At 37.4% G+C, this 22,101-nt stretch overlaps 1 protein-coding gene across 1 annotated transcript; it reads right to left on the reverse strand.

The window, feature by feature from the left end:
- Window positions 1–64: 64 nt before the first annotated feature.
- On the reverse strand, window positions 65–6,402 carry LOC131300306 (ras-related protein RABF1). Its single transcript, XM_058326068.1, has 8 exons — window positions 6,173–6,402; window positions 5,914–5,990; window positions 3,041–3,124; window positions 2,749–2,843; window positions 2,474–2,579; window positions 843–932; window positions 655–741; window positions 65–352 (listed from the first exon to the last, which is right to left on the reverse strand). Exons 1-8 carry the CDS (start codon window positions 6,195–6,197, stop codon window positions 314–316), a joined length of 603 nt encoding a protein of 200 aa, XP_058182051.1. The 5' UTR covers window positions 6,198–6,402; the 3' UTR covers window positions 65–313.
- Window positions 6,403–22,101: the final 15,699 nt, after the last annotated feature.

Below are 22,101 nucleotides of genomic sequence, written 5' to 3' on the forward strand. Positions count from 1 at the left end.
CCTCTATTCTAGGAATCCATAAAGCAAGCCTATTAGAAACTCTAAAATAGGGCCCAAAACTGCATTCATTTAACTTGTCTTATCAATAAGCAACTTAAATGCCCCGTCAAAAGGGGAGAGTTTTTAGCCTGATCCCACAAGAATATGTTCCGAGGACAATTCATGGTCTTAGAACTTTGATAAAATCTCAAACTGGGAGAACAGTATATGAAGATACAGTAAAATATACACACAATAGTACACAGACATTTGATACAATTCCAATGTGGCTATGCGCAATTACCAAGTTTTATTTATTTTCAGAGCGCTATAATCATGAAGGGGATGGACGGGGCAGTCGTTTAGCAATTTCCTGTAAAAAAAATATTAAAAAAAGCAGCAGAAAAAGATTTGAGTGAAAATAACAGCGCAGGGGTATCATGACATATATTCAAGTAATCTAACTGATTAGTTGTGTAACCATTCATTTCTTCGATTAATTAGCCGGTTATTTGCAGTTTAATTGCCAGGAGCCTCTCCAGTAAGGAAGGGGTAATGGAGAGGATTCGTTTGGATCCGACAATTTTACAGCAACCCGCTTCAACACGACGAGTTCTCTCTTTAAGCTAGTGAAATGAACAAACAGGGTAAATTTTATGTACTATGAATATATACCTCAAACAGCTGATTTACGTTATCTGCGGTCTTTGCAGATGTCTCAATGAAAAACATCCCATTCTTCTCAGCATAGTCAATGCCATCCTTCAGGAAACAAGTACGTAAATATTAAATTGGCAAATCTGTAACCGTTAATAACTGTAGGAGAATATTAAACTGAGATATTTCTCCGGCCTGTCACTCACTTGAACAGGTACTTCACGTTTCTCTTGAAGATCAGCTTTGTTACCGACTAAAGCCATGACAATATCCGGGCTCCCATGCTTTTGTAGTTCCTGAAGAAAGCCACAATAACTATGAATCCACTGGTGTATTAGCAATTTGGAGGGAAGCATAACTTTGAAACAGTACAGAAGAAACATTCAAAATAGAAACAAATAGCCAAACCAACCCAGCTGGCTGGTCAATCTCAGAGATCTTCTTGGCGGGCAAATAGGAGACAGACAAATAGAATTTCCGACATCGACGTACCAAAAAAGGAGAGGAGACGGACGACCATGGTTGCAAACTTACCAGCACCAGAGGTTAACTAATCAATGAACCCCCGATACCTACTTTCTTTTCTGACAAAATCATGCTTAACTGGTCACGACAAGAACTATAGAGAACTTTTGTTGGTTGTTGACCAACGGAAAGCATGGGAGAAAGAAAGATGCACAAAGAAATGAGAGAATTGCCCAACCAACAATGTGATGCCTTGATATAAGAATTACCTTTGTGGCACTGTCACTTTCTATAAAATTTATTATTGAAACAATTTTTACAATAAAAGATATTTACAAAGACGATTGAAAGAGTTATACTTATCTACATAACGGCTGACAATGTTCATTTGAGGAAAACTGGAAAAGCTCTCGAATAGTTTTGACTTTCAACAACTCAAATTCTGAATGAGGTTTGTACTTCTAAATCCCACGTCTCAAATAAAAGATATTTACAAAATCAATTGAAAGATCCTAGAATGTGCAGCAAGCCCGTGCCATTACAGATCTAATTGTCTGCATAAGGTTTGACCACAACGAATTTCCCAGGACCCAGACATAGTTATCCACATTTATTTGAGCAAAAACTCTCGAATGGTGTTGACTTTCACCATCTCAAATTGCGAGTTTTGAACTTCTAAATCCCCAGTCTCTAATAAAAGATACTTACAAAGACGATTGAAAGTTCCCAGAATGTGCAGCAAGCCAGTGCCTTTATTGATCTTAAAGCACTTGCCTTTAATTATCTACACAAGGGTTGTCCACACGGACCACACCTAATTTCCTGGACAGAGTTATCCACATTTATTTGAGAAAAAAACTCTCAAATAGTGTTGACTTCAACAACTCAAATTTTGAAAGAGTTTTGAACTTCTAAATCCCACGTCTCTAATTTTGAAGTTTCATTGTGATGAGACCAAAACTGATCTTAAAGCGTACCTCTAAGACTAAATTGGATTTCCGCTATAGGCTCACAGAACGCCAGGCATTCTTGTCATTCTCTCAAGCAGACCATTCTGTCTAACTTCCAAGTAAAACCATTCCAAGGCCATCCATACAATAATATACAAAGCAATACAGTAAAATAAAAAGGGAGACAGTAGTTTTCCCATGCAAAGAAAACCAAGTTGCCTCTTGGGGAGGCTGACTGGATCCTCCTTTTCTGCTGCCCACTCTCAATATCCTAAACAACACGATGGAGTACCTTTCTTAATTCATAGGAGGGGCATCATCTCTTATGAATTTCACTTGCTTTCTACTATGGAAGAAAAGAAAGGGACATCACCTATCTTTCTTTTCTGGGTATCTCTTTCTCTAATTAACAAAAATCATACCTTAACCCAATATTGTGCCTTGATGAAAGAGTCAGGGCTTGTTATATCGTAAACAACAACCGCAACTGCAGCACCTCGGTAGTAAAGTGGTGCCAATGCTGCATACCTGACCAAGACAAAGTTTAGAAGTTGAGATGCTCTCATTAATTAAGTTCTACCTAGTAGTGGTGGGATGAGGAAGAAGGCACCCAGTCATGTAATCCCAAGAGTTGATAATAATAAATGTTCGCAATAAGAAAAAGAACTAAAAAACAATTAATTTTAGTGGTCCATACCTTTCTTGGCCAGCAGTATCCCATATTTCAAACTTAACTGTCGTAGAATCTTGCAATGCAATTGTTTGTGACAAGAACGAGGCTCCAACCGTTACCTGAAATGGTGATGAGACAATCTCAATAAAATTGATGAAGGCAAGAAAATCAATCATTAATGAGCCTTCTAGCGTATTTGGTAGGGAAGATAGGCACTCATGTAGCAAATTACTGGCCAAAACATTACACCTAATTCAGAAAATGGCAAAAAAGAAGGGTAACCCAAACAGTATAGAGCAAAATTTTATGTCCTTACCTTCGATGTTGGATCAAACTGACCACGAACAAAGCGAAGAACAATGCAGCTTTTCCCTACACCAGAATCTCCTAATAGGACGAGCTATAGATAATGATGAGACAAAAGATTAGCCACTTTCAGGTCGAAAAAGAGAAGGCAACAAAAATTATAATCACTGATGCTATATCCAGTATGCTTTTGTCTAATGACTCCCAAAACTCCCACGATCCACGCTCGCAAAGATTAAAATGTAGAGTATAACTTTCATGACTTGATGTAATTCTGCAAGGTAAAACTACTAGGAGGAGGTCATCAGAATGTGTAACGATGGCGATGCCTTGCAACTAGTAATCTCTTCACCAGTGTGGATGCTTAGTGAAAGCTTCATTTGTAGCGAAGAGAATTGTCCATCAACATAGACATTGAAAGCACGCTAGATAGAGTTTGAAGTATAAGGGTGTCATCTATGCGCCGGTTAAATTTCCACAATGTCCGGTTGACAACTGTTATGTCCAATCTAAGTCCCTATTGACCAGAAAGCCTTTGTCACCAACTTGGAAGTTTGGTCAACAAATATGCTGTGTCGTTGACGAAGATGTCTTATTCGGTAGACTAACTAGCTCAAAAGTTCAATTTTAAAGCCTCCACAAGATCTTCAGGCTTGGTTACAAAAACAACGAAAGACCTTCTAAAGGATAAGGTTGGTGAGTGTGAACTCTTGTTGAGATGCTCATTTCCCCTTCTCTTGATTAACTCATCTAAGAGAGTTAGTCACTTAGTGTGAAGGAGAGACTACACTCATGTGACCTCCAATTGAAAGGTCCCATCTCTTTGGAATCGGCGCCCTAATGTTCATCCGAAGGTAACCGTAGGTAACCGTAGTGGTCTTAGTGTCATACTTAGCGCTCACTAGTTGCCTTCACACACTTCAAAATGTGTCTACCGTGTAGAGCATTGTTTGGGAATCTCATATGAGTGTCCTTGTTTGGGCTAGGTCGTGTATCAGCAAATGTTGACCTTTGATTGGACCTAATGACAACCCTTTGTTGAGTTAGTGCATTAGGAATTCTGTGTAGGTTGCCTGCAGTGGATGCTGGCAAGTAGCTGAATCATAATGCGAACATTGTCTTCATCTTGACTTCACATTCATGATTCAACTGATTATGATGCCTTGAATGTGCGTGACATGATGAACGGTTTACACTTGCATGCTTGATATCCGCTATACTTGTGATAGCTACAATTGGTAAACCTTAGTGCATACGAAAGAGATCCACAAAGAATAGGCTTACTCGGAAAAGAATTGAAATATCCTACTTTAACCTATTCAACGCCCATTAGGACACATCCACAAAACACGGGAACCTATACACTACAAGCCAAGCAAAACATAAATGTAAGAAATCCTCTTTGACGGGAAAAGTAGGGCCTTCGCTTGCTAATTGAAAATTTTAGCCACTAATATTTTATTGACAGAGTCGGTGTCAAATAACAATGCTTAATTCAATTCTACAACAAGGCCATACGACATCTTATGTTTTCTCATACATTAGACATGCAAAACCAATACGGAGCCTATCCTCAAAAAAAAAAAAATTTGCACTATCTCGGCTTAGATTAGAAAGAAATCCTTCCTAATACAAATTTTAAAGTACAAATCTTCCTAATTTAGTGCATAGTTACTCAAACTACCTAAATGATTCCAACTAAAATAGAAGTCCCCTGATAAAATATATGAAGACACTCAGAGATTTGACAATCACATCGCTTAAGTAAAGCAGTGAAGAAAGTAACAGAAACTTCAAAAGACATTGAAACAACACTCAAGAAAGTGTGCGTATACAAAAAAGAATGGTAAACAAAAAGTAATTCAACCAAGCCCTCCCAAAAGTTTAGGGTCTTCTATTTGAATCACATTTTAACATTCCAGCTTGTCTAAGGATGTAAGTGATGTAACTTTTCCTTGCTAACTCAGTGTATATGTCTTGTCATTGCCAAACATTTTCCTGAAATAACAATCAAACCACTTATCCTTAGTACATTGCTATTATGGTCAACATGACTAAACCATACTATATTCGCTTCTCTTCAACTAGGGCTATTTCCATAATCCAAAAGTGTGGTGTTATCCTTCCTTCTCTGTAGCCATATCCATTTCAAGATCCACACCACACCACACCACACCTCTAATGTCATAGTCACACAATGTTGTGGCATATGACTAGTCTTAGCGTCAAGTATGCGTGCTATGCATAGAACATGTTGAAGTATTTATGACCCTTCTAGACTTCTAGTCCAGCAAATATATTAATAAGGGACACTTAAAAGATGTTAAAAGTGTCGGAAAAATGGGTGTGGGCACCTAGGTGAAAGATGAATTGAAGTAGAGATGATGTAAAGAGTCAAGGGCCTACATGATTAACAAAATTTCACAATTTTGAACCAGTTTAAGATACAGCACAAGTTGTAGCAACCTGACAGCTGATGCTACATTATTTTCTCTATATCATTGCCAACACAAGTGCGAGGCAAACTTAAGCTCAATGGCCTCCTAAGCCCACATACAAGGCATGAATTGAGGTAAAGAGCACATTTCAAATTTTGATTTATTCATAACACATGAAAAAACAACTGAAAAACACTTATATCTAGCCTTTTAACAACATTTAATTACGACCACTCCAACAATAAGCTCATTAGTAATCGTGCTCAATTCTAATTTCTTCATCTCCTCCAAAAGTTGATTTACCCAACTCATGAAGCACCAAAATCACGCAAGTAGTTGTTCATCCTTTCATTTAGCTAATCTTGAGCTAATCCCTAATCTTCTTATTAAATACCAGTATTCCCTAACAAATAATTATTTCAAACAAACAAACATTCAATTTTACCTTCACTCGAAGATTTTTGGCATCGACCGCCGCACCATTATCAGAATTAAGTCCCCCCGACAGCCCAGAAGACTTGCCTGCATATATACAAAAAAAAAAAAAACCTAATCAGTCAAATTCAAAATAAATCGCCGATTTAGACGAAGGTCGACATTAATTGACAGAAGAAATTGACAATTAGACGAAGATCAAATCTTTTTCTCCAATTCGAAAGTTCAAATGAGTAAAACCCTAGAAGGCGATCGGTTGCAGGAATTACTTGGAACAGAGGCGGAGCAGCCCATGTCTGAGGTAACACCGTCTCCGATGCACAGTCGGTATATTATGTATATGGGAGGAAGATATTAGGGTTTAGCGCAGAGGAGAGAGAGAGGAGGTCAATGGTGGCGAATTTTGTTGGGGACGCCGGACAGAATGGAGGAAGAAGGGGAGAGAGAGAGGGGGGGGGGGGGTTATTTGGGTTAGCCACGTGTCCAGATGTAAGGCTGCTAAATGAAGCACTAGAGTCCGAGTTTGTATTTGTTCATTAAAAATTTGTTCAAGATTGATTTGTTATGTAAACAAATCTCGAACTTTTCGTTTCTTTTTCCAAGCCTCTCTAGCTCTTCTCTTCTTCTTTTTTCTTGCATTCAACGGAATAACCAATTGCTTAGCTTTTAGTATACCATTTTGGTAACGATATCGCCCCGTTTCAGAAACCTTAGTAAAAAATAAGCAGTTTATTTCACATTTTCAAACTTAAAAATAATTTTTTCAATTTTTTTGCATCGAACTACAAAAGATCTCGATGAGATTTTGATGAGATTTTTCAAACAAAATCCATATTGCATATTTTTAAATTTCAATAAACTCATAAATTTTGAGCTTGAAATTGCGTTCTTAAAAAATAATGACTTTTTTGGCATTCTGGATCGGGCCCCATAGGAGTCTTTTTTCTTTTTGGCTTAAACCCGTAGGAGTTGAAAGACCTTAAAAAATACTCCCTCCGTCCCGGTTTGTTTGTCCTCTTTTTGACTTTTTGAGAGTGTTTAACCTCTCAAAAAATTGTCTATAATTTTCAATTCGTAATGTTTTTAATATGCAATATGGATCTTGTTTGATAGATCTCAATTAGTTTTATTATACAAAATCTTCAAAATCATAAACAACATTATAAAATGTAAAATATAAGTATATTTTTGAAAGACACAAATCTCGACGATTAAACTAACAAATTGGGACGGAGGGAGTAAAAAGAGTTGAAAAGATAGTAAGGAGGAAAAGTAAAAATGAAAATGGTAAGTAATTCTGTCTCACCATAACCATAAACAAGTTTTTTCAGCCAGTGAATGTTGCGTACCCTATTTATTACCTTCGTGAGTTCCTATACACAGTACTCCAGGGGATAGTTGGTGGAGTATCATGAAATGAGTATTATCATATGTTCCTACGACATACATTAACAAAATCCATCTTAAATAAATTTAACTCGAAAATATTTTTGAAGCTAGTTAACTTATCAAACAAAGCTTAATCAATTACCTGTCTGGCTTGTTTAGGAGCCTATTTATCACCCTTCTCCAGATGTCAATAGAATTGCTATTGCCACTGCACGTGGCTGGATCCAAAAACGAGAGGACGAATCTCATTGACACACACCTTGAGGATTTGATCCTTTTTCTTTAACCACGGATATCGAAAGAACTTTCCCCATCGACGGATGCTCCAAATCGACCCTGAGTCAGGATTGAGTCAAAGCTTGTGTTATAGCCGTCTTAGGCGTTCAAAATTTTTTGAATTTCAGAGGCTTGTTCTATCTACTTTTTTACCCCTTATAATAATTCAATAAAATGACTTCATTTTTAATTTTTGCTTTAAGTCATAAAAAAGTCAGAGCTGACTTGTATCCAAAAATTCACTATTTTCTCATAATGAAAGAACCCTTGAAAATTAGTGCAATTATTTTGGCACTTCAAATTTTGATAACACTCCATCGTTTGCCGTTTAGTGTTCAAGATACACATAGCACAATTTTCAAATTTCAAAGACAAATTTTGAAGGGTGATTATTAAAAAATGGAGGGTTAAAATCACCTAGCAAATGATAATGGTGATGAATTTAGCTTAAACAATAAGTGAGACCACTGGAATTAAGGACTCGTTTGGTTCGTCTTCCTAAATTCAAGAAATACGTGAACTGTTTGTGATTCCACGACGACATGTATATCGTGATAAATTGATGGGTCACTGACTCAGCCGAGTTTTTTTTTTTTTCATGAACAAAATTGAAGTGTCGGTATGACATCCCATCATCTCCGAGAGAGAGTACTGTTCAATTACACGACTATAATATCTTTAGAGGACCCATCGCACCTACGTCAGGACCAAATCATAGGTTTCACCTTGTGTGGATAGTATTAGGAGTATGTTTAGTTCCAATAAAACATCTTGGGACTTCAAAGTGGGGCATTGCCCAATTAAGTCTGAGTTTTCACACTGAACCAACACCTGTGACTCAACCGGGTTGCCGACCGCAACATTAAGTGTGTGTATGTATGTGTGTTTAAGAGGGTCCTCGTACGTCTCCCTAGTCAGCAATTATCTAATGGAGGTGGTAAGTGGATTTACTCTCTTATCCTTCCGTGTTAAAAAAAAGTACCCCCTCCGTTCGGATTTAATAGGCTCTCGTTATATTCTAATCGGATAAAAAAATGAGTTATATATTTAAATTGGTGTAGACATCCCATTCTGGATCATCCAGACAACGCTATTTTACGGTCTTTTATTTCTCCAATGATGATTATGATCCAGAACAGTCTGAGAACGATGGTGTGTTTTAAGCTTGGAGCGTTCTGAACCTCATTCAAACCCATTCCGAACCCTTCAAGCCAGAACCAAACGGCCCCAGCAAAACCCAAACTGGCTTATGCCAGTACTGTGCTGACGTACGCCAGTTAACTGCCACGTGTCGGTCATCGACCGTTGACTCAGTTATTACTGGCGCACGCAGGTCTAAACATGGCGCACGCCAGTCAAACCTAGTCAAATCAACTTTATTAAGCCACATGGACGAGACTTTTGTGCCACCCTGACGTGGGCTACAGTCCCCCTGATGATTACACTCGGCAAAAACGTTCCCCCTCTCTCCTACACCTTCCATCAAGCCAAGTCTCATGCATTTAATGCATGGAGGCTCTTCCCTTAACCAAACCAGCCCTAACCCAACTGGTTAAGGCCCTTTCTCAGTCTCTCTCTCCTCTATAAATACCCCCTTGCATTCATTTGCAAGGGGTTAACCACATTAAAAAGAAAAAGCCTTTTCTTTTCTTCCCTTTCTCTCTCTTCTCCTCCATTGAAAGAGGAAAGAAAGGAGTTTCTCCAGTCACATACTCCACTGATGTACCCCCCATATTGTCATCATCCAATCTCTACCTCCCCAAACTAAAGCTCAAGTCATCCGTCCATCCCAACCAAAGGTATACCACCTTTGTGGTTTTTTCTGTTTTCGACTACTGAGGAGAACCAGTAAGGTCCAGACTAGTAGTCAATACTAGTCCTGGCCTTAAACTGGTAAAATATAACAACCGTGTGAGATGAAACATGGCGCACGCTAGTACAGTGATGCCGTACGCCGATCATGGTAGTATGTGCACTACTGGCGTGGGGATCATCGATCGTCCATTTTTACTTATTTACATTTCTGTCATCACCTTAGCATGCTAATAACCAATTGTATAACTTTCTGTATCCTAGAACTGTTTAGATGTAGTGTTCAATATTTGCTTTTACCTGCTTTGGAAGGCTTATGAGATCTCTCTGGTCATGTTCCAGAATCCAGATGATGTAAACCCAAGCACTGGGTAAGAAGGATAACTGGCGTACGGTCATATCTAACCGGCGTACGGCAGTTATGCCAAGATCCAGTGGCTGGCTCTTGCATTATAGCTTAGTCTTGGCCTCTTTTATGTCCCCACACTGTTTTTGGGGTATTCTGTTATCTTTCGTGGCTGGAAGCCATCTTATCTGTCTGTAACTGTATATATTCTACTCTACTAAATTGCGTGGTTTGTCCTGGGTGTGTGCCGGTCCCTCTCCAAAGCCCAGAGGGTTGCAAACAAAGACTGTGAGGCCAGACAAGTGGAGTACGCCAGTTTCGTGGTGGCGTGCGCAGGTCGTATCAGCATGCAGTGGCTCGGCCAGTGCCTGCTGGCGCGGGGTCTGCTCTCGTCCCTTCAGTGCAGCGTACTCCAACTTGTTCAAGCTGCTCTCAGTGCTTGTTCTCAATCTATGTTCATCATCGAAAAGCAAATCATCATCCATAAGCATTTTATCACATAAACCACAACTTGTTACAGTTTTAAATCCCCTTTAAACTGCTCCCCCGCCCTAATTGGCTAAAAAAATGATTAATGAGAGAAAAATGCAAACGTTTTATAAAATGCCCGAGTAGAGACCGATCTCCGGATTGGGCGAGAGGGGTGCCATAAAACCCTTCCCCTCTCGTAACCTGGCTACCTAACCTCAGATATCGAAGGTGACGACGAACCAGTCTATGCCTTTTCAAAATCAAACAACGTGGCAAAACGTTTCAAGTTCGGTTCCTTGGGTGTATACCGCAAAACCCGAGTGGCGACTCTGAATCGAAGCGTTTCGCTGCGCTTTTCCAAAGAGGGCCGCACCCGACCTTAAAACCAAAATCGAGGATTTTCTGGGGCGCGTGCCCACAATTGGTAATGAATTTTATATCTAATATGGATCTTATTTGATAGATCTCAATTAGTTCTATAAGACAATGTTTTCAGAATCACATAAAAGATTATAAATTACAAAATATAATTAATTAAAAAATTCCACGAACTCCAAAAAGAGACTATTAAAATCCAAACAGAGGAAGTAAATAATTTGTTGTGGCCGGATTTTGGGCTGGGTTTATATTGGCCTCAGTCTTCTTGCCGTTAGCTTACAATTTGGACCATTGGGCCAATGGAGGACTCGTTGGGCTCTTTGACCAATTTAGGCTTTCCTTTGGGCGAAAATTCCGGCCCACTTCAAGTCTGATGTCTATCTCTAGCAATCCGATTTGAAGCCTACATGGGTCCACAAATGAAAACTCTAAAATTGGGCTTGGGTTGGAATTGATCTGCAACATAGACTTTGGACCTAAACCCATATCTCCAGCCCACAGGCCCATCTCTCTCTCTCTCTCTCTCTCTCTCTCTCTCTCTCTCTCTCTCTCTCTCTCTCTCTCTCTCTCTCTCTCTAACGAGCCAGGGTAGAAGAAATACCATTAGTAAATTATGATTCCCCAATCCATTTTGGTTTACAAATGACAAGAATAAAAGTACAGGATAAGTGCAATAATTAATGTTAAACAGCCCCTGCTTCCAACACAAGCCCACAAACATTGGGATATCGAATTTGGTGTTAGTTTCTCATTATCGAAAACTAATGGTACGCTTTAATCTTAATTAACCCTAGTAAAGCGTTCTTAGGATATACTTAACTAGGATGCTTAATTAACTCAATATTCTCAGGGATTAGGTTGGAATCGTACCTAATGCCTGCTTTGGCCCCATCTCGACAGATGGTAAACGACTGTCAAACCAGCCATTAGCATTTATTCAGGTTGCGGCAGACAAGATAACGAATAATCGCCGCTAGATAAGGCAACAACAGACAGAGAATCGACGCGATCACGTGAAGTAATCATTGAGAATCCGCCAATAGGTATCTCTGTTTTGATGACCCATCTCACTATTTTTCGCTTGTTAGTGGCGCTAAGCCGCAAACCAATTGAAGAAAGAGAAGAAAACAAAAGGGGGAAGTGATTGAAGGCATATTTGTTAGTTGCTCATCTTTCTACTTTATTAACTATATATACATATCTTCTTCTTTAATTTCTTTTCTTTTCTTTTTTTAACCCTATCTGAGTTTTGTCAGAATCTTAAGTAAGATTACCAGCTTCCATTAAAGATTCTCAATGCTTGTTTGTCTTCTAATTAACCACCCTATGTATAAGTGCATGTAAAGCACCATAACCTATGTGAAAAACTCAAAAGAAAGTTAAAGCACCTGAATCTTGATAAAGACAAGAGGAAAAAAAGAGTGGTTGATTGTGCAGACACATGGATTGATGGAAATGGTACTAGGTTGTTGGCCATGACCAGGCCATGGAGCCCAACTCCCTTGCAAAAGATATTTAAAGGAGAACTGCAACTGGTACAGCATTTGCCATACAGATAGCGCGCTTTTGGACTCGTCTCGGATTCAAAAAGATAATCGGAGCCGTTCATTGTGTTCAAAATATTTTGTTTAGCGTTCCCATGAAAACTTAGCTCCATCTAATGTCAGGAAGAGCGTTTACAAAATGTCCAATTTTGCTCCAAAATTTAGGCTAGCGAATACGGACATTTCGTAAACGCCCTTAACGATATCGGATAGAGTTGATTTTTTTACTGGAACCTTAAACAAAATATTTTGAACAAAATGAACGGCTCCGATTAATTTTTTTTTTGACCCGAGTTGAGCCCAAAAGTGCGGTGTATGCGTTACCTGTACAATTTGTCGTACCAGTAGCATTTTCGATATTTACGTGATTGAAAGAAATATTTGATTACATGTAGGACTCAAGACACAAGGCACCTCTTTTCTTGTGGCGTAAGCCCCACCACTAAATGTGATTTTTGAACGAAAACAATTTTGTTCAGTTCAAAAATTTTTATTTTTTATTTATTAATTATTAGTAATGTAGGGTGTGCCAGGTCAGTTTGCAAACACCTCAGATTAATTCCTACATCCGTTTCACACACTTACTCGTGGATTAGATGGCTCCAATAGTTAGCAAGAAAAATCGAACATGAGATCTTGGAATGAAGTAAACACTTAAATCCCAGGCGACAACAATTTTATTCACCCATTATCGAAGTCAGAGTATATTGGGGAAGGTTTTTAGAGTAGTGAGATTACATTTGAATGCTCGTAATCTTGAGCGAAAGTAATCTCTATAGTGATCTCATGCATTCAAATCTTTGGATTCATTTAAGGATTTCATCAAGAAATACTTATTTAGAAAGATTATTACCATACAAGATTTATTTTTTCGTAGGTTAAGCATAAAATTTATACGTAATTGCCATAACAAAGGGGGATGGAGATATTAAGATTCTACTACTTAACTTGACAGAGTAATTCAGAGAGTTGCATAATTCATCAAGAATTTGTTTTGTTCTAGTTTGTTATGACATAAGAATCATGAAGATCCATAATCACATTGACGTTCTATCATAATTTGCACCATAGTAGTTTTTGTCCAAAAATAATTTTGGGTATCGTGAATTTTGGCTATCACGACCATTGCCCCTCCATTCGACGAATTATTGACAACTTTCTTATTTCAAAGATGGCCGTGAATCAGTAATATTTTAGAACCGAGAGATCAATACCCCTTGTTTTTATCCAAAGACTCTCTGTATTATTTACTACCTAAAAACATTAATTATTTTTCATGCTTACGTCGAAAACCTAGATTAATTTAGGGCGTTTTTGTTTTCATTCATATTAGGTATCCATATCTTATTATTTTGGTATATGTTCACCACATAAAGGGGCATGCCCTATACATGGCCTAGCTCCCTCTCGAATAAAAATAAATAAAAACCTACCTACCTTGAAATGCATGTGCTAAATGCAAACCTCAACCCTCCTATCCCCATATTATTGAGAGAGAGAGAGAGAGAGAGAGAGAGAGAGAGAGAGAGAGAGAGAGAGTAACTAGCATGATGGCTGCTAGCTGGTTTCTCTTTGCTAGCTGGTTTCTCTTGTATTGTAGTAGTTCGGTTCAATGCTAAAAGGAAAATCTAACGACTAAATTGGTACTATCTGGGGTAGGATTTAGGAGGGGCCAGGAGAGTGTATGTTAGTACGAGATACTCTCACCCCGAGTTCTTTACATATATTAGACCGATAAAGGAATCAAAGTTACCATAGTACGTGCTCGTGTTTACTCGTTAAAAAAATTTGTTGAAGATCGCTTATTTTTGTATTTTGTTAATCGGAAATTCATTAAACAACTACGAAGGAGATCAGAACCGCATCGCAAGTGCGCACTTGGTTAATTTCATTACAGTCCCAAACAGAAAAGAGAGAAACTAATCTAACACTTGCCTAAGATTTAGGCTATTGATCCCTGATAATGAGATAATGAGATATGGCCGAGCATTGTTCTAGTGCGGCGCATGAGATAATGGGCTTCGTTTATGGTAACACTTTGAGGATGATTTGTTGGGTTGCCTTCATTTATCAAATTCACTGCTATGAGAGAGTCTGATTCAATCTGCACGTTCGATATCTTTTTCTCCAAGAGGATAGACAATCCTTCGTAAATTCCCTATATCTCAGCTTCCAAGCTTGAGATGCATAAGAGTTTGCCAAAAAAACCGAGAATCCAATCTCCATTTTGGTCTCGGAATACGCCTCCAAATCCTCCTTTTCCGTTTGCCTCAAACCAGCATCCAATCTCCATGTTACTATTAAGGTTTGGGGAAATCCAATCAAAATTTGCCGTGGCCATAGGGAATGCTATTCCAAAGCTCCTTAGCTTTGTCACATCCCCTAAACAAATGCTTAACGTTTTCAAGAAAGTTATTACATTTTGGACATAAATCCGAAGTTGCAATAGTACCTCTTCTGGCATGGAGTTGATTGGTTGGAAGTTTGTCATGAAGGGCGAGCCAGATAAAAGTTGTAAATTTCGCCAGAGATTTAAGTTTCCAAAACCATTTCCAACCCTTCAAATCCGCTATTTCCTTGTTGATTGTAACAGCGATTAACACATTGTACATTTCTTAATTACCATCAATGAAGTTCATTGACCTTCCAAAATAAACACTTTGTGCGAAGGTGGGCAAGGTGATAGCATTAATCTAATCAAGAGTGGTGTTGTCTACAAACTGATCTATATCATCAAGGACCCATCTCCCATTCACAATCAACGTTTCCACTGGGCTGCTGGATGGGAAATAGCCAGGGGGTTTATCCCCACACCACCAATCATGCTAAATATTCACAGTTTCAAAGCTTGTTAATTTTTCAAATTAGCTCGAATAAGCTACTATCTGTCTCGTTCAGCTTAGGATGATAACATATTTAACTACTCGAAACAGGCTCGTGTTTGACTCGATTGAATTAAACTCACTTGCGACCGGCTTGTCTCATAAACAAGCGCTTCAACATGCTCTTGAAGGGAGTCTTCCAATACAATTGTTCATCCAAACAATTGCCAACAAATCGACGCAACTCTATGCAAATAAAGCTCCGTTTTCGCTATCTTTTTCATCTATAACTTATTGTCAAAAGTGAAGTAATTTCTTCTACACTAAAACTTTTTTTCATACCCTTTCTGCCTTTCGCCTCTCATTTAATTTCCATTTCTCTTATTTCATCTTTTAGTTATATACGTAGCTTAGTGGACAACTTGATTTTATTTTAAGTTTAGCGGAAACGCTCCCTGAATAATCCATAAAAAACAAATAAAGTCTACAAGTATTTGAATCTTCATTGACTAGATTTGTTCAATCATTTATCAAATCGAGATTAATGCAGTTAATCAATCAATTAGAGGATCTGCCACTAATACTGTCATCTAATCATGATTACTGCCACGTATTGATGTCTAATCATAATCATAGTTATATTGAACGAAGTTGCTGTTATCTTAGCCGTATCATGTATATGCCTTATCAAATGCAATTGAATCAATCAACGGTTTGGAATACACACTTTTTTTTTTTACGAAATCTTTTAAGAGAAGTGATTTTCGCACTCCCCAAATTGTTTCGCACTTTTTTTTGAGAGTGCGAAAATCAAGTTCATATAGGAGTTGATTTCGCACCCTTTGAATTGTTAACCGCACTCCCAAAATGCGAAAATCACTCTCCGATCTTTAATTGATTCCTTATTTTTGCGCGATAGTTCTTACGTCGCATCGGTCAAAATTAGAAATTCAAAAAGTCGGATACGACAATGAAGGTTCAAGATGCATGCATGATTCGATCTTGAATGCACACGGAAGATGACACAAGAATTGAATCATAATTACCGATTTTTTTTTCGATGTCAAATGAGTAACCGATATGTGAGAATAACATTTTCAAACGAAAACCTTGTTGTTATGATTCGATCTTGCAGAAAATTGAGAGCTATGAAAAACAACCCTAAGCCTTTGTTTGTAACGTAAAGGCCAAAATTAGAGATCGTATACATGTGACCAAGGATGGAACCAGAAGGTCTAGTAGGGGCGGCCACCATGACAAGAATTTTAGAAAATGCAATTATTATATGTAAAGAAAAAAAAATTATCTCCAATTTATATAGACTCGCCACCAGTAGATTTTTTTTCCTCTTATTTTGTGTTATATACTAGTCATAAATTCTCAATTTTTTTTTTCAAGAAAGGAGACCCAAAATAGTATTCCAAAACTAAATTCAATGGGCCAAAGTAAAATAATATAAATGATGAGGTCTAATTAATAAAAAAACTCCACTTTAACCTAAAATAATTTATCATAAAATAACTTAACCTAAAAAATTAAGCAAGTTAACCAAAATAGTTGGCATTGTGCACGACTCAGCAGTAGTAGATTTTTCGTTTAGTGGACTTCCAGATTTCCGATGCCGACACTATTCAGTAGTAAAATTTTGAAAAATTAAAAAATCATTTATCGTTGCGTGTTTTGTGTGGATTTCTTAAACTCCATTAGGAAAAAGGTTAGTATTCTTCAATTTTTCAATATTCAATTAAAGTTAGAGTAATTATTGAATGTTTTGAATTCCTTATTGAGTTTGTATTGAGCAATAAATGGTATTTGCACTATATGAAAAAAAAAAAAAAAAAGCAGTTTTATTGATTTGTGTAAATTGATGTGGTAGGTAATCATGGTCAAGAAAATAATTGATTCGTTCATAAAAAAAGTGTTAGAACACATATTGCAATGCATCTTTTTATTTTTTAGTATATATTTCACCACTGCTAAGATAAAATTCTAACTCCGTCCCTGCCCATGTCGATTTCATGTTCCGTTACGACAACAGAACCAAGGTCTTACCGGAGTAAGTATATAATCCCGTCTAAATGGTGACAACAAACACAAGTGTTTTTGGAGCCATGCAACAACATTATATCTCCGGATCAAACAAGCGACATGGGAATTATTCACTCTTGTTGGCAAAAGCATTGAAGTCATCAAAAGGGATTCGATGCTCAAATATTGGAGAAAAAACAAAAAGTACCAAAACAATAAATCCTCCATCCAGCTACGTACCTATCTTCGTACCTGATTTTTAGCACTTTAGTAAATTAATGCTACACCCACAACACAACTATACAGAAACTACCTAGTGAAACTAAAACTAGGCGTTTTAATGTTATAGTAAATCCTAGTTCAATGAAAGAGTTAAGCCAGTTTAATTACACGGCGATCTACCGCGTAATTAGTTTATTTTAATTTCTAGATTATCTACGTTAAGGATGGTAGTCCTGCTAGAAAATGGAATCACGAACATTCACGGTATAACCAGACACAAAACGTGTCGCCAGTAGGCAGTAACCCCACACTATATGTCTCGGGACAGATCGAAAAAGTATCAAACGGGAAAAATTTAGCATCAGGGTCGGTGCACGCACGATAAGTTTTGTGCAGGTTTTTTCACGTGTTTTTCTCTCTCGTAAGATTAGTGTTTTGGTTAACATGGTTTGTAAAAGTACTTGTAGTACAGTAGTAATTACTGTACATGTGCCGAAAAGTTGGTTGAAACAAATTAAAAATCAATTATAAAACGAAACTCTTTTTCTGCCGCCCTTATCTGTCTCTCTCTCTCCCCTCTCTCGGCCCTACCTAACACAACTCCTCTTCTCCCTTTTCCTCCCCCGTGAGTTCCATACCTGTGTGCGGCAGCTGAAGGGGAAGGCCATGGTACCATTTTGACTCATTTTTCTTTGCTTTTTCTTTTTTTCTTCCGTCTCTTCAACTCAACGACTTGTCATCTGATTTGTAAAAATTTTGTATGTCTCTCGTTTTACAGGACCCGGGGACCCTGCCGAGCGGCACCCCTGCCGAGCGGGTGCCGAGCGGCCAATCCGGCCGTTCATCTCGGAATCAACGGCCCGAATCGAAACATCTTTTTCCTTTTCTTTTTCTTTTTTTTTAAATCCGTTCGGTACCTTTACATCCGGGCCATCCAAAACACTTTTGGACGGCCGAGATGCGCTCGGCACCGCTGCCAAGCACCTCTGCTTGGCAGCATCTCCCAAATTACGAGAGTTGTTAGTTTCGTCTTTGGACGAATTTTATCTGCAGATCGAATTCTCTTGGTCGAGGTTGTTTCCCAACGATATTTGTGTTTCAGCGTTTTATCCCCTACACGATGTCTTTTGGTGGGGCAACTAGTGGCGGCTTGACAGATTTGTAATTCTTGGGAGTTCATTGATGCGTTCATCCTTGGTTGGAGTGTACCTAATCATCTGGGTATTTGGTGTCTTTATCCTTAATTTTGCATTTTTTTCCATTTGAGACTCATAATTAGATGTTAGGCAGTTTAAAGTGTCTCTATTGCATCAAGTCATATCTGGGTTAAGATAAAAGATATCATTGCCTTGTGATTTATTCGTTTTTATTTGTTAGACGATTAGATTGACTTTGTCCAAATTTTTTTGTAACAATTTTCGTTTTGTAAGTGTTACTCCGCGTTTATCAATACAAGCTCTCCTTTTAGATGGAAAAAGAAAACAAAAAACAAATTAAATTAATAAATGGAAATTCTGGACTAACGTGATTTGGCAAAATAGTACGTAGGAGGAGTAGCCCCGTTCCAGAAATCTTTTTAAAAAATAAGTAGCTTATTTCACATTTTTAAACTCAAAAATAATGTAAATGAAAAATAATTTTTTAATTTATTTTGCACCGTATTAAAAATCTTGATGAGATCTATTAAACAAGATCTATATTGGTAGGAAAATTATTTGCGTAAACACATTATTTTTTAACTTGAAATTGCATTCTTAAAAAATAAATACTTATTTTACGTTCTGGAACGGGGCCAAGTGAATCTTATTTAATTCTATGACAGTTGGAGCATTAGCACTGAATAGCACTGCACCCAAGAGTCTTACACACAATGTGTAATAAATGGTCACGATTTGCTCAAATTCTTTTTTGAAAAAGTTAAACTTTTTTCTAAAAGATTTTTTTAAAATTTAGACTGTTCAAACACATTTGGACGGTCAAAACTAGTTGCACAATCAACACAAATTGTGAACGAAGCATTTTTTTATAGGCAAAGGCAACCCTCCAAATTCACAATATGGTACTATTATTACTACTTGTAGCGACCTTTACGTGTGAACCAATTGGAGTACTTTGTTTGCCTAGGGCTCCGTCCAAATGAGGGGCTCCGTTTTATATTTTAGTACTTAAAAAAAAATTGAGTGGTTCAGTAAAAAATCAGTTCAATTTGATATGTATAAGTACTTGATTCAATTTTTTTATTTTTTAGAAAATTGAGAAAAATGGAAAGATTGGATGAAAAATAGGAAGATTGAATCGAACACCTACACAAATCGAGCTGAGCTGATTTTTCTCGAGTCCACTCATTTTTTTAATTTATTGAACGGCTCGAATCATTCGTGTAAGGCCCAAAGTAAGTCTCGTGTGCCGTTGGTACGCATGGTCAGTTTCTGTAGCAGTTTTGAATGTTTATTCTGATTTTTGCATTGCCCTTATTTGTAAATACACTATGGCCTCGTTTGATAACAGTGATAGATAAATAAGATTATGATTTGAATTGATAATGAGATGTGATCAGTAATGAGTATGTTTGTTTGAAATAAAATTAACAATAGTATTATGTTTGTTTTCCATAGGATATGATTGAATTGATAGTATACATTTTCATTTTTGCCCTTGTGCAAAACTGAGGGATAACAACCATATGAGAGCTCTAGAGCAAAAAAACTAATTATGATTCTTTAAAACAAAATGATCAAAAAAATAAGATGTTCACACCAGTGCAAACATATTGAAAATTGAAGGACTTAATTTTTCAACCATATTTTTTAGTTAATAAGCAGTCTTCCGAAAATTAAGTGTTCTAATTTTTTATCCGTTTGAACCAGAGTGAAGATATTTTTCTGTTCATTTTATCCTAAAAAATCATATATATTTTTTGCTCTAGGGCTAGGGGTCTCATATACGAGCCCTAAGATAGTTATAGAACTAATTGAAGAGCAAATATTTACTTATAAGAGCTCTAGAAACAAAAATTATTTATGATAATGCCAAAATTGCTTTTGTTTATATCAAAACTCTAGTGCATAAAAGCCTTATACCTTACATATGGTACATAAGTTTTATACGTTACAGTTGTGACATAAACAAAAACAGTTTTGGCATTATTATCCACCTAATAATAAATCATAATTTCTACATTTCTAGAATTAATAATTAAAGTATCGACTTGCATTACAGAGCTTTGTTCTGGCTTTAATTAGAATTCGGTAAGATTGGTTCTTGAGAACTAATTGATGTGCACGTAAGATGGTCTGAACACTTACATTACGAAATCATTCATAAAATTTGGGAAACCCTACAAATGTATTTTTATACAAAAAATACACTTATAGAGAAATGACGTTAACAAAAAAAGGAGTGATAGATTCAACAGCCTAAAATTTTCCTCTCTAAAACTACTTGCAAGACCCAATTAATAAAACAGTTGTGCTATAGGTACAGCAGCCCATGTATAGCAGCCGTGTACAGATTCATTTTGCGTCCATCTCGGATCTTACAAAGATGATCGGAGCCGCTCATTTTATTTTTAATATATGGTTTAGGGTCTCTATTAAAAATCATTTCAATCTGATACCGGTAAGAACGTTTACGAATCATCCAACCTTGCTTCAGAAATTCAGGCCAAATTCTGAAGCAAAGTTGTATGATTCGTAAACGCCCTTACCGGTATCGGATTGAGATAAAATTTTACAAGGACCCTAAACGATATATATTAAATAAAATGAACGGCTCTGATCAACTTTATGAGATCCGATACTAGCGCAAAACAAATCTGTGGGCTGCTGCTCTACGGGGTTTGCTGTACCCTTCGCATTTCTGTTAATAAAATAAACACGAATGTACAAAGTTTCTATGAATTCGTTGGTTACACTATCACTCCTCTCAATGCCAGCGGCGGTATATAACTATCCCCCACAAACCCTTTTCCTCTCACCATTTCTTTAACCCCCCCTCTCTCTCTCTCTCTCTCTCTCTCTCTCTCTCCTCTCAAACTCATCATCATCCTTCCTATAGGTCTGGAAAAACTCAACAACTCTTTATCTTCTTCGTCTTCGCATAAGTTTTCGTAGATTCTTCAATCTACCCATCAGAGTTCAGATTTTCCAGGATTTGAGATCTCATGGAAAAACCCGGATCACAAAACCCAGAAAGCCCATATGATTTCTCTCCAAATATTTTTTCCCCAGAATTCTCTCTTTATTTCTTACACGTAAATCCAAATAAATCTTTCGATTTCAAAAGGGTTTTGAGTTTTTTTTCTTTTCTTTTCTTTCTAGGTTGATTCGAGACTGTGCAGTACTGTTTTAGGGTTCCAATCGATTATTTATCTACCTTTTTATGTGACCACTGACGAGCCACCACGTCAATACCAATCGTGGTCATGATTTGAAATCCGTACAGAGCTAGTATTTTCTTACTTTTATTTAGAGCCATTTAAATTTTAATCAATCTGGATTCCCATCATCTGCTCTGCTATCATATCCCATCTCTTCAAAGGAAGATTCTGTTATATCTACCAGTCATGCATGGATTGATGATGAAGAGTCGTTGTTTGCGGATGCGGCATCATCAAGATTCACATGCGAAATAATGCGACCATTATCTATCGTCGTCGTTTCACGGATGAGAATCTTGATGATGCTGCATCGGCAACCAAACGACTACTTACGTACCTGACTCTTAGTTTCGATATTCTGGTCTCCTCAGAAAAAAAGGTTAATTCTTTTGACTTCCTGGCTTTACCTTCCGATCATGCGTGTAGTACTGATGAAGAGTCGCAAGAGTTGTTGTTTGCAGGTGCGGCGTCATCAAGATTCACATGTGAAATACGTACGATCCGATCGTGCTTTTTTCGGAGATGAGAATCT

This window comes from Rhododendron vialii, chromosome 9a (genome assembly GCF_030253575.1).
Source record: "Rhododendron vialii isolate Sample 1 chromosome 9a, ASM3025357v1".
Classification (NCBI taxonomy): Eukaryota; Viridiplantae; Streptophyta; class Magnoliopsida; order Ericales; family Ericaceae; genus Rhododendron; species Rhododendron vialii.

What these genes read in the sequence shown, in the direction of transcription:
- LOC131300306 (XM_058326068.1), bottom strand. Translation starts at nt 6,197, where the DNA reads ATGGGCTGCTCCGCCTCTGTTCCAA. An exon ending in CTGCTCCGCCTCTGTTCCAA is followed by an intron (nt 5,991 to 6,172) that starts GTAATTCCTGCA and finishes GTATATATGCAG; the next exon opens with GCAAGTCTTCTGGGCTGTCG. An exon ending in ACGTAAATCAGCTGTTTGAG is followed by an intron (nt 353 to 654) that starts GTATATATTCAT and finishes TTTTTTTTACAG; the next exon opens with GAAATTGCTAAACGACTGCC.